Genomic DNA, 24,172 nt, shown 5'->3' on the forward strand with positions numbered 1-24,172 from the left:
TTATCTTATGTTTTCAACTTTGATTTAATGAGTGCCATGATATTATATGCATTGACTGTTGTATTCTAATACGAAGCATCTACGACATTATCATCATCCCTAAACACTAATAATTAAAATTAGTGTTCTTAGTGATATTAGTTTAGGGTGCCAATAGTAATATAGTTGCTCAACCGCTCTTTATTTCACGTATTATGATGAAGATATTTTTGATGTTACGTTTAGTCGAAAAACTAACTTAATGGACAAATAAGGGATCGGTAAGAATCTATATTGAACTCCAAAGAACAGGAGCAGATGTATTGTTTACCACTGGACACCCATTTGTGCCATTGAATATGGCCATAAGATGAAACCAACTTCCTAGTGTATAAATTTGTGTACTGATTGCCCTGTATACATCTAGTAAATTTAGCACCAATGACTTGTTTTAGCTTGGCCTTCGCCCCACTTTAATATCATATTCCACATTATTGTAGCTTGGCTCAATAAGTCAAAGAATTAGCAGTTAAACATTGAAACGTTCATGTATTAAATTGTTTACTCAATCAACATAGCAAGATTGCAAATCAGATTCGAAGGTTGATGCAAAATTGCAAATGCACCTATGCTATAAACATGCTTCAAAAAGGAATTTTGTATACTATACACTAAGCTTAGATATGATATAGCATCCCATTGCGAGATCAACTGTGTGTTACAAAATGCAGTGAAATCTGTTTTTTTCAGTTAAGACACTAAAAAACTAGTCAAGGTAACCCAATATCAAGAACATGAGTTATCTCTTTTCTAGTAAATGGTGATGCTTAATCCTACAATAGGTGTTGTTCCCTTGCTGTTCCGGGGCAATATATTAGGCGGCTTAAACTTGCCGTGGGAGAAGCTTTGACATGAGCTAATGATTCACAAAGACACCAGTGTAGCACTTGGATAAATCTAGTTGCGAGCTAGACCAATGATATGAGGATTAATCAGCGACGCAGCTGATAAGACAGCTTGATGACTGTCTACATTTGAGAAACCGGCTTTACTGATATCCTTTCCTATTTTCCTGGTAAGGTGACAACCATCTGCGACTGTCTGCTGCAAAGGATCAAGCAATCCCTGAACGAATCTGAGAATTGTTCCATCTGCATGTGCAATTGCAGTCGAAAAGAATACACTTTTAATTGATGCAGAAAACACATCAGGAGAGGCAGAGAAAAAGTTTAAAATGAAGACTGGCTATTATGTTTACCTGCTGCAGCTACATGTTCAACAAAGAGGTAAAGGCCACCGGGCTTGAGCACTCTTCTGATCTCTAGGAGAATAGATAGAGCATTATATCAGGATCTCTTCATTTTCTTATCTTTATATTATAGAAAAGAAAGTAAACATAGAATTCTGGAGGGAAAGAGCATTTCAACAACAGCGACATACAAACGGATATCAGCATCCTGGCTAAGAGATTCACCTCGTTTAAATGAAAATGACATGATTGATCACTATAACACCTGAATTAATAGATTGGCTGCTTCAGGACCCAATGGAAGTGGTTATCAAAGAGAAGATTGACGTTCCATAAACTAACATGGTTAGGATTATACCTTAGACCTTTGACAGTAACAAGAGAGATTTTTCACCTAGCAGAGTAACCAGACTACAACATTTTCACAAGTTATAGTGTTACTATAAGTTTAGATGAACAAGAAGACTTTAGTAGAGAAACAGATCCAGAAGCTCATCGGTTCACAAATACAGACACGCATATTTCTCCTTCATCTTTGACAACTTTGTGCATTTGCAGGGTTAACATTTTCACAAAGAGTGACTTCTACAGCTAAGTGAGGAAGCTTAGTGAATGGCTCCATGAAATGAGCCTATGTTGCTTATCTTCTTGTATTGGAAAATTCAAACTTGAGATAGAATAAGGATATCACTCACCGAGGATAGAATAAAGCTTTACATGAGATAAGTACAAGAAAATACATGAGATAGATACAAGTCCTATTACAAAGGCTTGAGGGATATACGATATGAATTCAACAGGAACATTATAGCATATGAATTGAACAGTTCATTAGAGCATAAACAAAAAATAGATTATATACCCTGCAGCGTCAGATTAACATCTGCGACAGAACATAACACAAGGGTGCCAATGACAGCATCAACTGAAGCATCACGTAATGGCAAGGACTCCGAAACCTGCATGGAATTATCAACTTCAACTTACAAATCCTTATTATGTATTGGACATGTCACCCGATAATGATGTGTGAGCAACTAGGTGCCTGCTAATATAAAGAATGTTACTATACCAACTAACACAATTTTGCATAACTCACATCTTTCACTCAACTGAGATACAAGAATTACACATTAGAGGGATTTGCATTGCATATATCAGTCCAAAATACAGACACTTGAAAAGCCTCGAGGAAAAAGTATATAAGCAAAGAAATAAAAAGGAAAAAAGAAAACTGACAGTAAAGTGAAATATATGACGAAAAGTCTGGTCTCGAATGGAAAATTAAGAATACTTGAAAGTTAGCTTGACGAGATTGTGTCTCTAAGGAAGAACAAAGAGGAAGGACAAAACATACGATAAAATGTTATAAGAAGAGGGGGAAAGGAAGAATAACGGAGAGTACTTAAAAGCGATCATATTCATAACTGAAAAGAAAAACAAAAAGCAATGCCTAAAAGATATAACAAAAAGAATGGTTCAAGGGCATAGATAATTATACCATATAGTACTAGTTTTGTTCTGATTATGTGATGTAAATCGCATTAAGCTAAGCAACTTGAACAATGCAAAAACACATTATATGGAAAGAAGTAAAAGCAAGTTAAGCAACGGTTTATCCTAGAAGGTCTTTATGCCTACAAGGTAACTGTGGCCGATAAAACCATGCAAGTTTACCAATAAAGCAATACTGTTATATTCTTGCAGCGCATTCTCCAAAAATGCTATATAACTTTTTAAAACCAGAATGATATTGACTTATTGAGTCTGGTCAAAGGTACACACCGCGTGCAAGAATTTGAAATTTGCAGGTGGAAGGCCTGCAGTCTCTGCTGCTGCTTGTGCATATTTCTCCATTTTCCTGTTTGGATCAATGCCATAAACGGAAGTGCCCGCCTCACTGGCATAATACTTCAAATTTGGACCTGTCCCAATACCAATTTCGAGGATTTGTTTGGCCTGACCTTTCAGATTAGCAAAAAGCTCTGACTTGTAACCTTCAATCTTACAGAATATATTGATTTAGTTCAGAAAATCTTATATACTTCCATCATCTACAAATTCAAGATAATTTCTGCAGCTCTCAAGTGGTAAATATGAGCTAACCTCTGATTCATAAGATTTCATACTTGTGTTCATCGCTGCTGCAAAAAACTCCTCATACCAATCTGGCCTAGGAGGATGCAACCTATTCAACATTGCCTACATGTAAAATTAGTCATTGATAAATCAATGATAAAGCATGTTAACGCTACAACTGCAACATTTGTTTTTGATCGAACAAATACAATATTAGCAAATCTGTCTCACAGCAAAGTTCTGTTGTTCTTACTTTCCAATACCTCTAAGGAAAGAGCAACTACTCTCCAGCTTAAATTACTATATTGAAACTTCTCCTAAAAATAGTCATGCTACGACTCAGATTAGCCCTTAAATTATGCTTCTCCATACAGACATTTTTCCTGACTGTTAAAACTTCCCCATAATCCTTACTTCCGGAAACATCAGTAACTTAACTAGCAAAAAACTTCTGATCTCAAAAGTTAAACACTTTACAAGCTAGAGTCCAACATTCTTAACTTAAACTCCAAAAAATTCTACAGACAGTTTCTTTAAATGTGAGGGAAAATCGCCAAACACCAATTTTTGTCAGACAAGTCAATAAGTCAATGTCGATTCAATGCCAAACTAGTTGGGGTCAGCTAATATCATGGAAATATTTTAATGTTGAGGGTCAAAATACCAATTTCATGTGATGAAAATGATCTTGTTTACATTTCATGTTTTTTACGTTGAATTGTGCGACTATCTCATCTAAAAGTTTAAATTGTTATAGAGGATACATTTTTATTTATTTAATTGTATTTTCAACACGTTGCCTTATTCTTTTTTTCAACAATCGGCGGCGGTGAGACTTGAAGCCAGAGGCGGACCTATGTGTTATAGGGAGGGGTCGCCGGACCCCGTAAGCTTCGGCAAAAATCTTGTATATGTATATATATATATACCTTGAAAATAGTTAATTCAAAGCATAAACACTAAAAGCCTTTAGGGGCACTGATTGAGCAGAATATTGTGCCGCATCGCGTAAAAATACTTGGTCCGCCTCTGCTACACTTGTGCCTGCTTGATACTATGTTGAATTGTGTGACTATCTCGTCCAAAAGTTTAAGCTTAACACCATTTATCTACTTAATTTGTTGTCTTCAACAGTAGAAAAGTAAAAATGAAGCATTATATTTTACCATTGGGTCAGTATAATCAGAAGCATGTGAAGGATGGATAGGCAAGAGAGAAGCTGCTCCAACTGCTGCCATAAAGCTTCTTCTACTGCAGCAAAAGCATAATTTGTTATTACAATTCAAAGGGTCTTTTACCTTTTTCTGTATTTGAGAATGAAAAGGGACATCTTTTAAAGTTGTGCTTTTATCAGAAGCAGATGAATTCACTGCTTTCAGTTTCTGGGTATAGTGAATCTTGGGATACAAATATGTGGAAAAGGTTGTATTGAACAACATATTCTTTGAGTTCCTGTAATTTTGGTTTCTGCAATTTGCATTATTTCAGTTAAAAGAGGCTGGAATTTCCAGTAATATCACTAGTCAGGGAGATAAGAAAGAAAGCAAGAAACATATATATTAGTAGTTCTTTTCTTCTTTTTCTTTTTTATCACTAATTTATATTCGCGTCGAATAATGTTCATTACAAAAATATTAAAATTTATTAAAGAAAGAAATACTCCGTGCTAGGATTATTAGGATGTGAAAGTGAGACCTTTTTAATACTTTTTTGTTATAAGAAAAATCAAATTATGTTGGATGTCTACTTTTTTTCCATGATCTTCTCAAATGCTTAATGACATATTCAATGACATATTTCTATGCTTAATGACATATTCAATGACATATTTTTCTTCACTTTTCATGCCTATATAAAGGTCTTGTAATAGATAGGAAAATACACACAATTAAAAAAGAAAATCTCTACCTTCTCTCTATCTCCATTTCTTATTCATGTTTTACTAAATTGCTTTTATTTCATAACAACATGTTTTGTTCATGTTTTACTAAGTTGCTTTTATTTTATAATACGTTATCAGCACGATTTGCTATTTTATCTACACTTCCTACAAGAGATAACATAATTGTAGACTTAGTTTCGTTGAGGTCTTGACTTTTGTTAGTGTGTTATATAGAGTTCATCCTTCAATAGTTTTCATGTTTTGGGACTTTTCTTATATCACACTTATATGGCCATCAAACAGTAAGAATTGCCCTCTACGATCATTCTAAGCGTACAAACAAGGTATGCACATTTCTAATAAATAAGTCAGATGAGGTATGTACACCTAGTATAAATTATAATTATGGTTTATAATTAGTATGCTCCTTCTGTCATGTTCTCACCTTTAACTCCCGTTTTAGTTACTTGGTGATACATGATGGTGGAAAGATCAACATACGAAGTAATTTTTCTAGAATTAATACTTTTTAATTGGACAATATCAGTTGATTGACTAGCTATATTTACTACAAAATCATGCTTGTGTTGTAAAACTAATTCATGAAAGTGTGTTAGGTTGTCTCTTACATGATGATATCCTCGTAATAATTTAAATGTATTTTCTATAATTTTATATAGTTTAGATAAATTGATCCTCTCTAAAAGGTTTTGTTAAGTTAGGCACCTATTTAACATAAAACTATAGCTTTCATTGTTTGGGTGGTTTCTCTACAGAAAGTATTGGATTACTATATTTCACCAAACTTATTAAACACAGCGATCAAAATGCAACACATGTAATTTGGTTTCTATTTGAGCTAATGTCATCTCGCGGAATTGTTCATATGGTAATTAAATACACGTGCTTCACACTTGTAATATGAGGTTGTATTTATTCCTTCACCAACTAATTTTATAGGTTTCTTTTAGTATGCGAAGTATTTGAGCATATCACATGTACGCAACCCATTCATACTTTCATATCTTTGCATTAACTTTATGTGCAGTGTTTAGTAAAAATATTTATTTCAATTGTATCTAGTGAAATAAAGAACTGGAAAGGCATGACTTTATTTGCTACATCTCTTATATGACAAAGATAATATCCCAACGTATATATATATTCTGACCTTTTACATACTATGATAGATAATTATTAAGGTAATTTAGTAATAATATTTTTACCATAACATGATGTATTTCATTGAAAGCAAAATTGGTATATATCCTAACTAGCATTTTTGTTGCAGAGGAACTGTTTCAAGATTGAAATAGTTATATATGTCTTCTTGAAAGTTAATTTACTTATGCCTATAATTATGAAATAATAATATTTTAAAGGCTCGAGTGCGAGTCCTAGTGAATTTTGGCCTATTATGCCAAAGGTCGAGGGTAAGACGATGGGTTCAAGTCTCAACGCACTATGTTGATGAAAAGACGTTGGATTCAAGTTCCAACGCATTATGGCCTAGCATGCCTTTATATGGGTAAGACATTGGGTTTGAGTCCTAATGCACCATATTGATAATAATAATAATAACTAAAGAAAAAATAATGTAATTTTCATGAAAAAGCATGAAGTTTGTCCCACTTGATTTGCTCCATTTTTTAAGTGAATATGATAGCAGTGCATGATAAGTCTAAATAAAGATAAGTGGTTGACCAATGAATGTGGGCGTGCGAAAGGCCAAAATAATAATAGTTATCACTATGGTAATTATAAAAAGGGAGAAATTCTTTGAAGAGAATATGACTTGTGATAAACATTGAGATTGCATACTCATTCCTTAAAGTGAATGTGAATTTATATATATATATATATGAGATAAAGATTATGCATAATAATGTATTTGTGCATTAGTTGGATAAATACTACAACTTACCTCTAAGGGAGGTTTGAGACAAAGAAAGATAATGAATATTATTGTGTAGTTACATGAATATATCATTGGTCGCATGCATGTGATGCGCCAAAAAATATTTTGTCATGCCTTATGAAAGTTATTAAAAGCAAAATTAAAGTAAGAAATTATTTTGCTTGTGATGATTTTGAACATGACAATTATTATGATATGATTCTCTTTGTGAAGGAGACATTCATTATATGGATGGTGTGACAAAAGATCTTGTAGTACAAAAGCAGTTAAGAGCTCTGAAAGAACTAATTTGTTATTACCCGGATTAATGAAATTATTCATGACATTAATATTGTAGTAAGTCTCAAAAGAAATATTTTGATTTACAAATATATTGGCCAAAGTGGTTGGCATATTGAGACTATAAATGAAAAGAAGATTGAATATCTTTATATTACTATAATCATACCGGGTAAATATGAAAGGTTACCTGACTTTTCTTCTATTTGTACTACACAAGTATAAGCATGATGATGCAATCACAAGCCACAAGTAAACTAGAGGTTTACTGAAACAAATATTAGTTGGCATGACCGGTTGACCATCTCGGTTCAATTATGATGCAAAAAAAAAATTAATTGAGAATTACATTGGCATAGATTCTTCAAGAATTCTCTAGTGCTGCTTATTTTCATGATATACCAGTTAAGGTTGGGATTGAATCCCTTGATTTCTGGAACGAATAAAAGGTGATAAATATATGGGCCCAGTCACCTTCCATGTGGACCGTTTACTATTATATAATTTTAATAGATGCATCTATTATATGGTCATATGTGCATTTGTTATCAACTTGTAGTTTGGCTTTTGCAAGATTGATTGCTCAAATTATTAGAACACAGTTCCAGAATATAAATTATGATAATTTATCTTGATAATACTAGTTTAAATCAAAGTTGGTTTAGCAGAAATTGTATGCCTCCAATTAGATCTAAACCATTGGTTATGAGAACAAAATTGCCAAAATAAAAATTGGCATGTGATGTATTATTTAATATACAACAGCACTTGTACGCATCTAGCCAAGTTATGATAAATTCTCCCTATCACAATCGGTTCAGGTCAGGAACCAAATAATTTCCATCTAGAAATATGAATGTGCTATATGATTTAATTGTTCTACCACAATGCACAAAGATGGATCCCTAAATAAGACTAGGGATATATGTTGGTGATCCCAACAATAGGGGGAGAAAATGGGTAGCTGAAAAAATAATGCATGTAATGAATTATTATGAGTACATCGAGATCCTCGTACGAGAAAATATGAACTTGAAGTTCAAGTGATAATTCATTTGCAAAATATTGCCAGGCGTATTTGCTGATCTAAAGCTAAATGTCATATTCAGCTGCTAATGCTCCAAATAAAATAAAGTTCATAATGAATAGAGTCCATGGCATGCATAAAGCATAATAGACTAATCGGTTTCAAAGATAAAACTCCTTGAAGAAGGAGAGGAGCAAATGTTCAAGATGGTCATAATAAGGAGGCAAGTGCTCTAGAAGAGCACCACGACATAACACTTCATAAGACCTCATGAGAGAGGCTCAGGTACCTGAAAATAATAAGATAAAGAGATCTCAATAAGTTATGTCTTTATTGGGTAATAGTAGAACCGATATAAAATGATTGTCGACGATATTGTTAATTTAATGTAGCGCTCAATATTATTTATATTGACGAGGATCTTGAGCTCAAATCTGTCATGAAATTTGGACAGATAAATAATTGGCCAAATGAAAAATACGCAATAAAAATTGATTTCACATGAAAAATATGAAGTTGGATGGATAGTCCCAACACTTAAAAGTATGAAGCCAGTGGAGGTATAAATGTGTTCTTATGCGAAAAAAAAGGGTCAAGTCGATAGACATAAAGACGACTTGTGTCACAGGAAGATTTGTAAATATCCTGGCATTGATTATACAGAGACATGTTCTCCTGTGGTGGATGTCGCCATTTCAGATTTTAATCTGGCAATACAAGAAAAACGTGATATGCGTATAATGGAAATCATTGAAGGATTTAAATTGTTCTGAAGCATATTAAGGTTTCCAAGAAATTTATTAAATAAAGCTTCAAAAATCCTTATACGGATTGAAACAATCAGGGCGCATGTGGTATAATCACCCGAGTGAGTCCTTGTTGAAAGAAGGGTACAAGAGTGATTCAATTTGTCCTTGTGTCTTTATAAAAAGATCTAGATCTAAATTTGTTATAATCACCGTGTATGTTAATGATTTAAATATCATTGGAACTCCTGAGGAGCTTCCTAAAGCAGTAGAGCTTCCTAAAGTAGTAGACTATTTAAAGAAAGAATTTGAAATGAAAGATATTGGAAAGACAAAATTTTGTCTTGGTCTACAAATTGAGTATATGAAAGATGGATTTTTTGTCCATCAATCAACATACACTAAAATGATTTTAAAGTGATTTTATATGCATAAAGCACATCCATTCCAACCTCATGAAAATAATGAAGAGCTTCTTGGTCCCGACGTACCATATCTTAGTGCAATTGGTGCACTAATGTATCTTTCTAACATTACAAGGTCTGACATAACTTTTTCAGTTAATGTTTTAACAAGATATAGCTCTGCTCCTACAAGGAGACATTGGAATGGAATCAAACACATATTGCAGTATCTAAAAGGGACTACCGGTATGGGATTATTTTATGACAATGATTGCAGTCCTGATCTTGTTGGTTATGCCGATACTGGGTATTTATATGACCCACAAAAGGTTCGATCTCAAACAGGCTATGTGTTTACATATGGAGGCACTGTCATATCTTGGCGATCGACTAAGCAATCAATCGTGGCTACTTCATCTAATCATGCTGAGATAATTGCTATTCATGAAGCAAGTCGAGAATGTGTATGGTTGAGGTCTATAATACACCTTATTCGAGACAAATGTGGTTTAAAGTGTAACAAACTACCCACAATTTTGTATGAAGACAATGCAGCATGCATAGCCCAGTTGAAGAGAGGATTCATAAAAGGAGATAAGACAAATCACATTTTACCAAAGTTATTTTTCACACTTGATCTTCAAAAGAACGGTGATATCAATGCGTAACAGATCCATTCAAGTGATAATATGGTTGATTTGTTCACCAAATCTCTACCGACGTCAACCTTCAAGAAACTAGTGTATAAGATTGGGATGTGAAGGCTCAAGGATGTGAATTGATACTCTCATCAGGGGGAGTTAATACGCGTTGTACTCTTTTTTTCTTACAAGGTTTTGTCCCACTGGGATTTCCTTGCAAGGTTTTTAACGAGGCAACCAAAAGGCGTATTTCTAAATATGTGTACTCTTTTTCCTTCAGTAGAATTTTTTTTTCCATAGGGTTTTTTTCTAATAATGTTTTAACGAGGCACATTATCTATGGATATCCAAGGGGAAGTGTTATAAGAAAAATCAAATTATGGTAGATGTCTACTTTTCCTCCATGATCTTCTCAAATGCTTTATGACATATTCAATGACATATTTCTATGCTTAATGACATATTCAATGACATATTTTTCTTCACTTTTCATACCTATATAAAGATCTTGTAATAGATAGGAAAATACACACAATTGAAGAAGAAAATCTCGTTCTTCTCTCTATCTCCATTTCTTGTTCATGTTTTACTAAATTGCTTTTATTTCATAACAACATGTCTTGTTCATGTTTTACTAAGTTGCTTTTATTTTATAATATTTTTAATATTATAACTTTTTTCTTTTGTTACTTTATAATTTTTTGTTGCGATTACTCAACAATTTTAAAAAATAAAAGATAAAGCCATAAATATAATTTGCAGTCTCAAAAGAGAATATTTTTGTTAATGCGGCGAACGAATAAATTATAATTGGACTGCTGACGTTATCGAATTTGACTCAATTTGTCAAGTGATACTTAAACTAACCTAATCCCTTCCTCCTGCTTTGTTTCGATGAGTAATTTTTTGTCACGACTAAACTAATTAGTAAGTTAGAGTTTTCAAAAATTAAAATGTATAGGAGACACTAATTAGTAATAAATGAGAATTAAGTTTGGTATCCCACACATAACTTAACAATTCCTATATGTTATTTATTGCACGACAAACTACATAATATTATAGTATTATTCACCGCATAACGAATTTGCATTTCAATATAACTAACACATAAATTAAACAAATCTTTAAGGTTTGAGTTTATTTATTTATGCATTAGCCCCAGTTATTTATTTACTTAGGGTTTCCAAAAAAAAATGTAGGCACACCATGTATCGAGATCAGGTTGAAAAGTACTATATAACAATGAATGATTGGCTGAGGAATTAGAAGTGTCAACGGTTCGATTTAACCTGTTATTATCAATTTTTTTCAATTAATTTATCATGTAAGATCAAAATTAGACTTTTTCGTATTGCTCCAATTATCTCAATTTCTCTTCTATTTCAGTTCAATTCTGTTAACTTTCAGTACCATATTTTTAAAACAATAAATAAGAACACTAATATCACTAGGATTCTCAATGTGTTACCTAAAAGTAGAATATTCAATATAACATTAAAAAGTTCCAATTCTCATGTTAAGAAACAATATATGAAATGAATACTAACCTTTAAAATATACCTGCTTTCAAAAGTATTTTTTTTGTGACTTTTTGTAGGCGCATTATTTTTTACTCTACCATCAATGTAAACTTAAAAGCATTGCCTCATTTTCGTATTGTTTGATTGAATATACTAAGAAAAATCAAGACTAAAATTAGATGAATGAACAAAAGTATTTAAAGAAGACATATGTAAGAACTAGAAATCCAAAAGTTGTCTGATATAGAGTATATAAACGAAATACAAAAGATAATTTGAAGTCATAAATTTGCACTTGAAATAAATATCTTATAGCCAACTTCTTGGATTTTTTCCACATGCACCGGAAAAGCCTCATTAAAGAAGGGTAAACTGAGAAAAACACTCAATAGTTTGACTTAAATACATGCTACCATGAATCTTGGCGCGCGGTTAACTTAGGATCCCTTATGATAGTACAAGGTAGTGTACAATCATACAACACATTGGAGAAACACAAAGTAACTCTGGTAAGTGCAAGAAGAGTCACCCTCGAGTTGTTCTGCACCGTCGGTCATTGCTCATTTGCTGATGATTTGTGACAATTCCAGCAGCAGCAGCAGTATGTAAATAGCTTAGGATCTTACACACAACATGCCTTTATAGGACACATTTCGTCTAGCAATTTTTGGGCTGATACTTCAACTTAGTCCGGATATTACGCAGATTATTGGAGGCAGAAAGAATAATTCAAGAAGCAGGAAGGCCCGAGACTTTACGAGCATAAACCAGCACCATCACAAAGTCTTTTGCTGATGAACCAATTATAGCCGGTACTCTTTCTGAGTTGGTAGTTTCAAGCCACATATCCACCAAAGTATTCAGTTGTAAAGTGGGGACTATCAACTGACCCATACATCTAATTTCAACCTACAAAATAACGAAATCATAGAACTGGAACCATCACAGATATGCTTCCCTATATAACACCCAATTCTTGAGTCGCAGATTGTGGAGAACTAGGAGAATCAGTAATGCATGAAAAAGATATAAAACAGGTTCATGGAGATGCCAAAACTCATCATAAAAAAACACAACCACCTGAAACTCACCTGCTTGACTTTGTATTACTTGTGCTGAAATGACAATAAACCATGAGAAAAACTCAAGTCACTGATAGACCCTAGAACCAAAACTATTGATAACCGTCTAGCTCTTTTCTAGTACAACTTCATTAACGACTTGATATAGTCCAGCTACTATTTGTCAAATATTTTAGTATAAATTGCTTGGACCAGCTACTTTCTTCCAACATTGAAACTAGGGAAAATGGCCAAATATACCCCTCTACTCTCGGATATTGTCTACATTTAACCTCTGTTATACTATCCGGTCAAATTTACCCCTGCCGTTATACTATCTACCCAAATTTACCCCTACCATCAGCAAACTTTTCAAAATTATGCCCCCAATCCGTCAGGTGACCCAGAATCTCCCAGATCGTTTTAATTAAGTCATTTATTCTTCTTCTTGATCCACTATTTTCGAAATAATTGCATTTACCTGCTTTCTTAATTGGAAAAAAAATAAGAGAAAGAAATATTAAAAATAATACAACGGTTAGTAAACAAAGTACAGTAAATTGAAGAATCTAAATTAGGTAGTTTGTCTAAATTCTAAAAGTATTTACAACATCCCAACTTTAATGAATTCGTTGGACCAAAGGTATGGAGACTTTGCAAGTATTAGTGATAAAAGTTAAAGTTCCTTGGAGACTTTATATTGTCGAATTCAACATTGCTTTAATCAAATGCCTACGCATTGTGCGCTCTTAAGTTAGTCGATCAAACTCTATATTAACCAGACAATAACAAAATATATTCGAATATACATGTACATACATGATGATCAACTGCATATAATACATAATAAATAGACCCACTGAATTCTGCGGTGTGTATATGGTTGAAAAATAAATAAAATTTAAACCAATTCCAAACTCATTATCACAAGAAAAGAACTGGGTGCATTGGTAATTAAATATATCCATGAATAATTTGTATAGTCTAGTACCTTTAACATTCGCATCAATAGTAATTTCTAAAAATAGTGGACCAAGAAGAACAAGTGATTTAAATAAAAGGAAATTGAGAGATTTTGGATTACTTAACAGATCAAGGGGTAATTTTTAAAAGTTTGCTGATGGTAGGGGTAAATTTGGCTGGATAGTATAACGATAGGGGTAAATTTGGCCGGATAGTATAACGGAGGTTAAATGTAGACAATATCCGAAAGTAGAGGGGTATATTTGGCCTTTTTTCCTTGAAACTAACACGGATTACTTATTTCACCGTGTATGGTCTAATAAACGTGGGTCTATCGGAAACAACCCCTCTACCTTCATGAAATAGGGGTAAGGTCTGCGTACACATTACCCTCCCAAGGCCCCACTTGTGGGATTTCACTGGGTTGTTGTGTTGTGGTGTAACAAACAATATTATTCTGCGCCTGCTTTTACGCTTCTTTGCTACCCTTTCCCTTCTCAATTTGAATGAAATGAAAGGTAAATTGGAAAATAACTTATTAGTAGATGCCACATATTACCGTTGAACATCACATAAGACAAATTACCGTCCCTCATCTTAATATTCACATAACTCAAAACGGTTAAACTATCCAAGGTTTATGTTACCAAACATGATGCAAGGTGATTTCTTCAATGCTGAAACAATTTCTGCACCTTCTATTCCCAAAAAGTTCTCCAGTTGGACCAATTTTCTTAATACTTCCTACTTCCAGAAGGACCGAAACCAACTAGACCAAAATCACACTCAATAGGACAAAGAATTAGAAAAAATCAAGCCCCTCCATATTTTGTTTGAACTTTGACCAGAATGATGCTGGATTATTTAGTGTATAAATGTTGAGAGCATTCTGTAAGTGCTAAATGGTAGCCAAAGAGCAACAAAAATTACCTCATCTTCGCTCATAAGATCTAACTTCCTCATCAGATACTTTTGGATGAAAGAAACGGGAATATTTCCATCCCTGCAACAGAATGAAAAAGAACATGAAAACTATAACAAAAATGTGCAGACAGTCGCAAAACGCTAAACTAGTGGCTGTATCCGACTATAAGTGGACAATTTAAATCTAAATTTTAGTGCATGGCTATTTTTCCCTTGACCTTCCTATAGATCCTCTCAGTCTCTATAAGGACCAACCAATTGGTGACAGAAAATCAGAACGGATTGATGCTGGTACTTATAATACCAGAAGAAATACAGTAAAAGGTGGATTATTACGTCCCTTTCAATATTTTCAGAACCAACAACTGATCCAATAATATATTGAAAAGACTGCCAATACGTGACAACATTCAGTGAGATAGTGAAAGCAAGAAATTATATGTGAGAAGTTCATATAGAGAGGCAACACTTGAGAAGCTATCAAACAAGTGAAGGGGAAAAAAGGAACGCAAAGGTAAAAGCTCAATTGGTAAAAATGCTTTGTAAAACATCATGCAGCACACAAATATTAATCATCAAGTTGTCCAAGGAGCTCCAGAGACAGAGAAATGCCTCCTCAGCTTATCCCTAATGGAACAAAGAGGAAGAGCTAATGGTGTTAGATGATTGGCCTATCAACTCTACCAACAAACCACCACTGTAGTTCACAACCATGTCTTTTTTACCTTGCATTCAACCCAATTTTGTAGGTCGAACAACAGGAATTTGTCTCAACTAGTTGCTTATTTAAGGAACACTGTCCTAAACCACTTACACTGAAAGGGCAGACCAGCTCCTCAATGTTTAAAAAGCAGTTCCCTTTGGTACCTTAATTGTCTTCAGCATATTCTGCGTAGACTCCAAAACCCGTATCCTCCGCATATCTCTATCAAGAAATCCAATTAGCAACTTCAGGGCACGTAATATATAATACTCCCTCCATCCCATTTTATGCGGCACCCTTTGACTTGACACAGATTTTAAGAAAAAAATAAAAACTTTTGAAACTTGTGATCTAAAACAAGCCTTAGATATTTGTGTGGCCATAAATCATCTCATTAAGGGTACAATGGGAATTTTTGAGTTAAACTTCTCAACACAGAAAGTGACATTCTTTTCGAACGGATTAAAAAGGAAAGAGTATTATATAAATTGGGACGGAGGGAGTAATGGTTATGGGAGTGCTGTATCACACTCAATAAAAATTCCGACCTAGTTGAGGTCTAGTATATGAACCATCGATATCAAGTCCACTCCATTTGGACCCATTTCAACCTAATACTATACCTGTTAATCGGGCCGGGCTGACCCGGTTCAGCCCGGGTCAGCCCGGTACTGTAGCGTGGGACGGGCTAGGACGGGTTGGGCGGGGAGCGGGTTTCAAACGAACATTTTTTTGATACCGGTGCACCGGAACCCGCTAAGCCAGTTAACCCGTTAACGGGCTACAACCTGTTTTTTAACCTTTTTTTTTTTTTTAAATGTTTTTTTTTTTAATGGACCAACTGAAACTCCTGATATTGACACTTGTATTTCTGATCTACACAAATATTTAGAAACATTATATAATTATTATGCTAATATTGTTGATGCTTCTTCTGCTGTAGATGCAAATATTCCTTCAAGTTCAGTTTCAACATCTGGGACCAGTGCTTTGGATGATAATGATGGTGTTGAAGATTATTTGATTTGGTTTACACTAGGGGAGCATCAACAAACCAGTAGCAGGAATATTGATGAACTTCAATTCTACTTGCAAAAGTTAGCAGAGCCCGGCACAAAGGAATTTCTACCACTGGGTTGGTGGAGGAGCAACTCAAATAAATTTCCTGTTCTTTCGGCCATGGCTCGAGACGTGCTAAATGTGCCGATTTCAACAGTCGCATCAGAGAGCGCATTTAGCCGAGCAAGGCAGCAACTAAGAGATACCCGCCATTCATTGGGTAGCAACGCTTTAGAAATTCTAGTGTGCTTCAGAGATTGGATAAGATCATAACGATGAAATCAAGGGCGTGACGAGGTAGATGAAGCGGAGGACCAAGAAATTGGAGATATAATGGTTTATGGTGCTGATTCAACCAATGCCAGAAACCAAGAACCTCATGTTGACATGGATGAACTTACAAAAATGATGCAAAGCATGTGATGTACTATTTTTTTTTTTTTATAATTGTTGTAAACTTTTAATTTTTAAGTTCAAAAATAACAAAATCAAAAAGAACTTGCAACTTAATTTGAAGTATTATATATTATTCAATAAAAATATCAAATGAAAGTCTTCGGAGCTTGATCTTTACATATTGCCAATTGGTCTTATTAAATAATTTTTTGTAGCCACTTACTTTCAAATTTCAATTTTAAAATTATAAAATTCAAATTTCAAATTTAAAACTTTAAACTTCAAAATTTAATTCTAAGCCTTAAAAGTTTTCAAACACTTAGGTATCAATAACATTGAATAAGAAAAATAAAATTTACTTTAAAAAAAAATAAAAATTCCACGGCCCGCTAACAGCCCGCAAAGCCCGAACCCGGACGGACAAAAAAAAATCCGAAAAAGTACAGCCCGCTAACAGCCCGCAACGTTAAACGGACGGGCTGATTTTTTTTGTGTCCAGCCCGTCCCAGCCCGCCCGTTAAACACCCATACCTAATACTCAAATTAATTTACGGGCTCTCTTACACTAGAGGTTCTCTACACCAGCCTGGTGTAATTGTATTGTATCAAGGTGACTATGTCTTAATCACAACTAGTTGGTATCACCTATATATAATTTGTTTTCTTTCTTTTCTATTCTCCTCCAAGTCTGCATGAATTTTGAGAGATTGTAGGCCACAACTATCTCCATGTAATTGTAAGTCTGCTTCGTCTCCTTTTAACACATTTAATCATTATTGTATTGCACTTATATACTAGTGCATTTGAAGATTTACATAGAACATAACAAAACATTCTCAGGCGACCCTCTCCCAATTTATCATCTATATGTGCTATTTATATCTTCCCCTAATCTTGTATGAATGCATATCGATCTCAATATCCGCATTTCTATTACATTCATCTTAACTGAACAACGAATTGCTCTCGGTCGTAACCTTCTTATGATCAAATGGATTATTGTAAGTCCAAAATGTGAACAACTCAGCAAGAATCCATTAGGCAAGGTACTAAAATGGCCCCGCAGGTCCTCATCCAGTGGCTTCATTAGGTGCACGTCTCGTGGAAGTTAATTGTCCTCCTTTGTTAGAGTTGGATATTAAGCCCTTTTGGTATATGAAGACAGGGTAATTTGTTCCATGCATGGAATTGTTTGCACATATAAATTACTCTTCTAAGTGTGATTGCCATCTGAGTTCACTCTATATTCCAGATGCTCTCCGACTACATCTGTTTCCAAGGCGGTGTCTGCACAACAAGTGATAGATGTCCAACTCACAGAATTATAAATTTTAAGAGTAAGGGTCTGATTTTCACTTGACCAGCTTAACTGGCTAGCGCTGGTCCAATCAGTTCTAAAAGCAGGGTTAGCTATATGAAGATATAGTGGGAAAACTATATGAAGATAGGGAAAACTATATGAAGATATCCAAAATTCCAAATCCATCAAATGTGAAAAGGTAATACAAGCTACTAAGTTAGCTTTAAGACAAACAAGATCAATCAATGGAGCAAAAGAAGCTAAGTCGTTGGAGAGAACTATCCTAAGTTGGATGTGAAATTCCCTCATATGATTTTTTGCTACAAGAAAGAGGTCAACCAACCAATAGTAAGTAATGATGCCTTAGAGAAGACATCAAACACCAGTGGTAAAAGACCACAACAAGAAAAATTAATGAGAAAATAATCAATTGTCAGAGACTGAGAAAAGGACATAGCAAGCTGGGAAGACTTTAGTTAGTCTTTTATAAAGATAATAAAGCAAGATTGCTTTCTCGCTGTAATCTTGCAATTACCAATTACTCTCCATGTCATATCGAACGTCATGGTTTAACTTTATAGGATTTCTAGAAGAGAAATATTGACTTTGAATAGTTAATTCAATAGAAGTAAAAATTATGGTTATTCTATTACAAGGAGGTCTAAAAGTGAGGTGATATGCTACTTTTGGTTTATTTTGTAGCTGGCACATATACGAACTGCTAATTTATGATAAGATGCAAGATATTTCAGTTTAAGAAATGAAAATAGAATCTGTACAGCTTAAATCGAAAAACATAACATAATTAGTTTTATTCCTTTCTTGGCACTAGGAGAAATTGGTGATGCCATAGTTACTACCAAAAGAGATAATTAGCAACTAAGCTCAAAATTCGAAAAGAAGAAATGATACATTACTCCCTCCTCCACCCTCTTACCATATCGATAGAGCAAAAGATATCGAGGCTTTAAGTATCTAACTCGTGCAGCCATATACAATTTTTATGCAATTCATTCGGATCATTAGAACTTAACAAAGAATTCTAAGACCAGACAGAAACCGCATCACAAGATAAATATTTCACTACAAGACAGGAATGAAATCACAAAGAAGCTTACTTTATTCTCAAGTAACTTGCAGAAATCTGGGGCAAGGGTGCACCTCCCTCCCTGAAACAATTGATTGGAGATTCATTGAATAAAATCATTTGGAAATACAATTTCTTTCTCAGAAAGATATACATATAAAAAGGATTCTACAAGATAAAGTAGATTCTTACTGATCTTCAGAGGCCACCAATGAGAACCAAATTGGATTATTCCTTCTTTCACATTTGGCAGTGATTGCATCCAGCACAGTTTGTGGTGAAATACTAGATTCTCCAAATTCTGATGCCTTCTTTTGGCGATTCCTTCGCAACTTTTTAGGTTTATCTGATCCCAAATGAGAAGCTCCGCTGTTATTCTTGTCATCGTGAACTTTGATTTTCAGTCCACGTTTTTTCACTTTAGTTTTATGGACATGAGCTTCATTGCCAAGGGAATGCAGACATTCTAATTTAGCAGTAGAACCTTGGGAAGTAAACTTCGCAGACTTGCTCTGGTTTGCTACTTCGACCAAACAGTTCAAAGGTTTCCATAAATCAACTTTACCTTCCCACTGGTCCGTGCCATTCTCCGTTTCGTTATCAGGCGTGGGTTGGCCAGAAAGCTCAGCACTGGAAGAATTCTGCAGAAGCGGCAGGATTAAGTTTAACAAGAATATCCACCCATATACACTTGATACTGACCTCAGAAAATATTCCAAGGAAGCCTAAGATGATGCACCACACCACTATTGAAGAATGACTTTACCTGCCTTATGTTCTGAGTGAACTTGGTCAAAGTCTCAGGTGAACTAGAGCTATCCAGTTGATCTTCTCCAGATATTTTTTCCTCTTTCTTGATAGGTTTCTCAACAGAAAAGGTGGAGCCTCGTAATGCTTTTCTTGCCACTGATTTTGATCTTCTTCCTGTTGTTCCAGTCTGTGTTGATACTCTTGGAGTGCTGACCACTAGTGAAGATAGTGATCTCTCTTTTCTCCTGACTGGAAGGGAAATCGGAGGCACAACTTCAGGTGCCTGCACCTTTCGCCTCTTGTAAGGGAATATCTTTGCTCTTACATCTTGCAGATTATGATCTGGCCTGAAATGAAAAGGAAAAAAGAAAAGATAAATTGACATGTGGGGTATGGCAAATAAGAAGAGTTAACCAGAAAACCCCTCAGTCACTTTGAACCGGCCCCATCAGTACAATGTGCTGTGTATATTTATCTCTCTCTTTACTCGAAATAGGAGCAGGTTCGGAAAAGGATCGAGTGTCTAAGATTGGACCAAAAGGGTCTCTTAACGCCTTCTTTTTTCTTCTTATAGGAGTTATTCAACAAAGATTTTCCAGGATAAGGCAGAAAAGGCGAACAAGCTTCAGGAAAACCTCATATTTCAAGCAACCATGGATGTGAATACTATATGCATAAGTGCAGGTATGTGCACTCATAATCAGCAAAAATTCATGCTAGCCAATGAAGCATCGCACTGAGCCTACCCTGAGGTAAATGGTGAAAGCTACCCAATTTTGTTTTAATAAGATATACGTGCACTCATGATCAGCAAAATTTCATGATAGCCAATGAGCATCGCACTGCGCCTGGCCTAAGGTAAATGGTGAAAGCTACCCAGTTTTATTTAGTAAGATATATACAATTAGCTAATATCCACAAGTCAAATGTTGCACTATATACTCCCATTTCTCTTTTGTCATTCTCTCTTCTACTGCCTTCAAGAACTTCCAAGATCCACGAAAGTGAACTTTAAATCCTAATGTTATCAAGGCCATTCTTAGAGTACAAGTCACCTTACTTTGTCTATGTCAAGTTTCCTCTCTACATACCGCAAGCAATCACTTGTCATTGCCTATGTGGTCTCACTTGGCAGAACCTCCAAAATGAATCACAGATCAACTTTTTAAGTGAATTCGAAATTTTGCAGTGTGTTCGGTTAAAACTTTCTAGTCAATCTTAGCACTACATAGTACAAACACGGAAGAGCACTTTGATTTCTGCCCAATCTTCTAAGTGAAATCCTAATTCATTTATGATAAGCACCAAAACAATCATGTAGAGCACTGTGATCTCTGTTCAGTATTCTTAAGATTCTAACTCATCTATGTACGGAAAGCACGAAATATTGATGAACAACTTGGAGAATTGTTTATTTGGCAATGAACTACGTAGAGAATAATGCAACTGTAGTGGGAGAAAGTGGAAATTTCAATACTTCATCGAATGTCCATCCTCCTATGAGCATAGCACATTGCTCTCAGATTCATCATTAATTGATGTTAGGTCAGTAAAAAGTAAGAAGGTAACACATGCACATCCAGGTATTTGGCCTCTTTAAATATCAAAAAAAACTATAAAGCTAAAGTCTCCACCCCATATCTGTCACACAAGGGTCAAGACGCTCTAACTTGTTGCATATGCATATCAAACTTCAAAGGGACAACATTGCAAAGCAGTCTGGAACTGAACATGCAGTACGCTTCATGTTGTTAAATTTGATAGGCTTACAAAATGAAGTTAATCAAAAGAGTGATATGCTACTAGAAGTTCCGCGTATAACTATAAATGCAAAAGGTAAAACTAGAACTATCTACATCAATATGCCAATTGAGCACTTAAGCACACATTTGCATGTGAAGATTAACAGAAAAAGGGAAAACAGTGAAAGTAGGAAGATATTTATGACCTCAATTTCTCTAATGGGACACAGCCCAAGTCAATATTGCATATTGGGCAGCATTCCGTTTCTTCATCGGAGAGCTTCTTATAGATGCATTTCCTGCAAACTGGGTGAAATTCAGAAAAAATATTATCACAGGAAGAAAAAAACTCATCTTTTCTAGAAACAACAGAAGCTAGTGTCGATATTGCTCAAATTAAAAAGCAAAATTATTCTTTTTAAGGGGAATGAGAAGAATGTAAGGAAGTTTAAGTCATTCATTAACCATGATGTTTAAAAAAGTATACATTGACTAAGGTCAATCAAGCATATGTTCCTCCTTATGTGATTAGCGAAGAAATTAACATTCCAATAGCTGCATAATTAACATATATTTCATAAAAAATTCCAATTGAACCCTGTGAAAATTAAAGAGATATAGCATAAGAATAAGTCATGTGCCACGTCACCACATTTTGTTGAAGCTCAATTACACATAATGAACCTAAGTGTCCATCTCTCTCTCTCTCTCGGAACAACATCAGGCAAAGATCTTGAAGAGAAAATTCCCACATAAATCAGCAACTGCTAATTTAATTCATTGCCACTGAGTAAATATGTGAAATTTATTTAAACAAGCTTATCAATCAAACAAGTATAGCTCCATTTATTTAATTGATAAAGAAGATATCTTGAATAGGAAATTTCTATATAAATCAGCAAATGCTAATTTAATTCATTACAATTAAGTAAATACGCGACATTTAGTTTAACAAGCTTATTAATCAAAAAGGTACAGTCAGACCTCTCTATAACGGCATTCATATATAACAATCATTCTCTATAAAAGCCATTTTTTCTTGGAACCAATTTTTATGTTATGTGATAATATATCTTCTATAACAACACTTCTCTGTAGCAGCCAAAAAATATCGGAATAATATAGCTCGTCCCATTTAGTTGATAAGGCCAAGATACTGAGTTTATGTTCGATGTGAGATTTATTTAAGCAAGGTTATCAATCAAACAAGTATAGCTCGTTCTATATAGTTGACAAAGCAGATATCTTGGATAGGAAATTTCTATAAAAATCAGCAACTGCTAATTTAATTCATTACAACTAAGCAAATATGCGACATTTATTTAACCAAGCTTATCAATCAAACAGGTATAGCTCGTCCCATTTAGTTAATAAAGCCAAGATACTGACTTTATGTTCGAACCACCCTATAATCGTTCAAATACCGAGCAGACAAAGAGGTATACTCAATTCTCTAAAAAGAAAAGACTACATAAAACCTCTGAGCACATTAAAATCACCCAAATTTTAATCTACCTAAAATGATAGTACAAATAAAGCAAACTCAGATCGAAAATTCAAAATTCCAATAGAAAGAACTTACACGTGTGAAGACATTCGGAAACAGTAGTGGCATCTCTAAAGAGCTTATGGCAAAGAGGGCATGTTATGCATGCCGCAATTCTATCTCTCTTCACTTTCACCACTTGATTCGCCATATTTCTCTTTAATTAATTATCAGCTCTTCGCACTTAATTACAATTCTTTGAATATGAAACCCAGTCCTCGTTATAGCTCCTCAGTCTCAAATCTCACGTAAAATCAAGCAGTGCATGCTACAAACACCTCATAAACACATGGAATTTACGTCCATTTGCCCTTTCTTTATCTGCATTAAACCCAAAAAAACAGAAACTAACAATCATCAAACAGAACTTGTTATGAAGCAAAACTGTTATCACAGTAAAGTGACATGTGAATCTGGGTATGAAAAGATTGAAATTTGAAAAAAGGGGTAGATTTGATTTCGGAAAAGGGGACGTGGGTTGGTGATGGATTTGGGGTAGGGGTGGGGGGATTCGGGTCGTTGATGATCTTCTCTTCTTCTTCTTCTTCTCTGTTACTTCTGTGTGTATTGTGTTTGTGTAATTTGGGTTTTGGGAGTTGAAATCGAGAGAAAATGGCTTTGAGGCTTCGTGTTCAGAATGGCATGAACTAAAGAGAATACTTTCTGTACTTTTTTTTAGAAAATATATTACGGACAGAGTAACTTGCAAGTTTTACTATTTTTACAGATATATTTTTTTAAAAGTCACAAATTTTACCTTGTACTATTTGAGATTTAACTTTAGAAAATATTTGTCGAATTTTACCCTTGTAATGAAATTAGAAATAAGTTTCATGTTTGCTCTTTATTGTAGATCATATCAAAGTTTGAGGAATAAATATAATTTTTTTCTAAGAATTTAAACACGTAAAATT

The 24,172-nt window shown here is 34.4% G+C and overlaps 2 protein-coding genes across 2 annotated transcripts; both read right to left on the reverse strand.

Moving 5' to 3' along the window:
• Positions 1 to 656: 656 nt before the first annotated feature.
• Positions 657 to 4,842, reverse strand: LOC104113310 (uncharacterized). The gene is made up of 6 exons (XM_009623430.4): positions 4,474 to 4,842; positions 3,335 to 3,430; positions 3,014 to 3,232; positions 2,091 to 2,187; positions 1,238 to 1,300; positions 657 to 1,130 (listed from the first exon to the last, which is right to left on the reverse strand). Exons 1-6 carry the CDS (start codon positions 4,744 to 4,746, stop codon positions 937 to 939), a joined length of 942 nt encoding a protein of 313 aa, XP_009621725.1. The 5' UTR covers positions 4,747 to 4,842; the 3' UTR covers positions 657 to 936.
• Positions 4,843 to 11,940: 7,098 nt separating this feature from the next.
• LOC104106051 (E3 ubiquitin protein ligase DRIP2-like) lies at positions 11,941 to 23,877 on the reverse strand. Its single transcript, XM_009614531.4, has 7 exons — positions 23,295 to 23,877; positions 21,919 to 22,018; positions 19,987 to 20,317; positions 19,413 to 19,861; positions 19,252 to 19,302; positions 14,682 to 14,754; positions 11,941 to 12,636 (listed from the first exon to the last, which is right to left on the reverse strand). The coding sequence occupies exons 1-7, from the start codon at positions 23,407 to 23,409 to the stop codon at positions 12,457 to 12,459; spliced, it is 1,299 nt and encodes a 432-aa protein (XP_009612826.1). The 5' UTR covers positions 23,410 to 23,877; the 3' UTR covers positions 11,941 to 12,456.
• Positions 23,878 to 24,172: the final 295 nt, after the last annotated feature.

Source organism: Nicotiana tomentosiformis, chromosome 6 (assembly GCF_000390325.3).
Source record: "Nicotiana tomentosiformis chromosome 6, ASM39032v3, whole genome shotgun sequence".
NCBI lineage: Eukaryota > Viridiplantae > Streptophyta > Magnoliopsida > Solanales > Solanaceae > Nicotiana > Nicotiana tomentosiformis.

Excerpts from the sequence above, each read along its gene's own strand:
- LOC104113310 (XM_009623430.4), bottom strand. The coding sequence starts at position 4,746 with ATGTTGTTCAATACAACCTTTTCCACATATTTGTATCCCAAGATTCAC. Across the intron at positions 3,431-4,473 it reads CTGATTATACTGACCCAATG|GCAATGTTGAATAGGTTGCA; the intron begins GTAAAATATAAT and ends TTTTACATGTAG. Across the intron at positions 1,301-2,090 it reads TGTTAATCTGACGCTGCAGG|AGATCAGAAGAGTGCTCAAG; the intron begins GTATATAATCTA and ends CTATTCTCCTAG.
- LOC104106051 (XM_009614531.4), bottom strand. The coding sequence starts at position 23,409 with ATGGCGAATCAAGTGGTGAAAGTGAAGAGAGATAGAATTGCGGCATGC. Across the intron at positions 20,318-21,918 it reads GTCCCATTAGAGAAATTGAG|GCCAGATCATAATCTGCAAG; the intron begins GTCATAAATATC and ends TTTTCATTTCAG. Across the intron at positions 19,862-19,986 it reads TCACTCAGAACATAAGGCAG|AATTCTTCCAGTGCTGAGCT; the intron begins GTAAAGTCATTC and ends CCGCTTCTGCAG.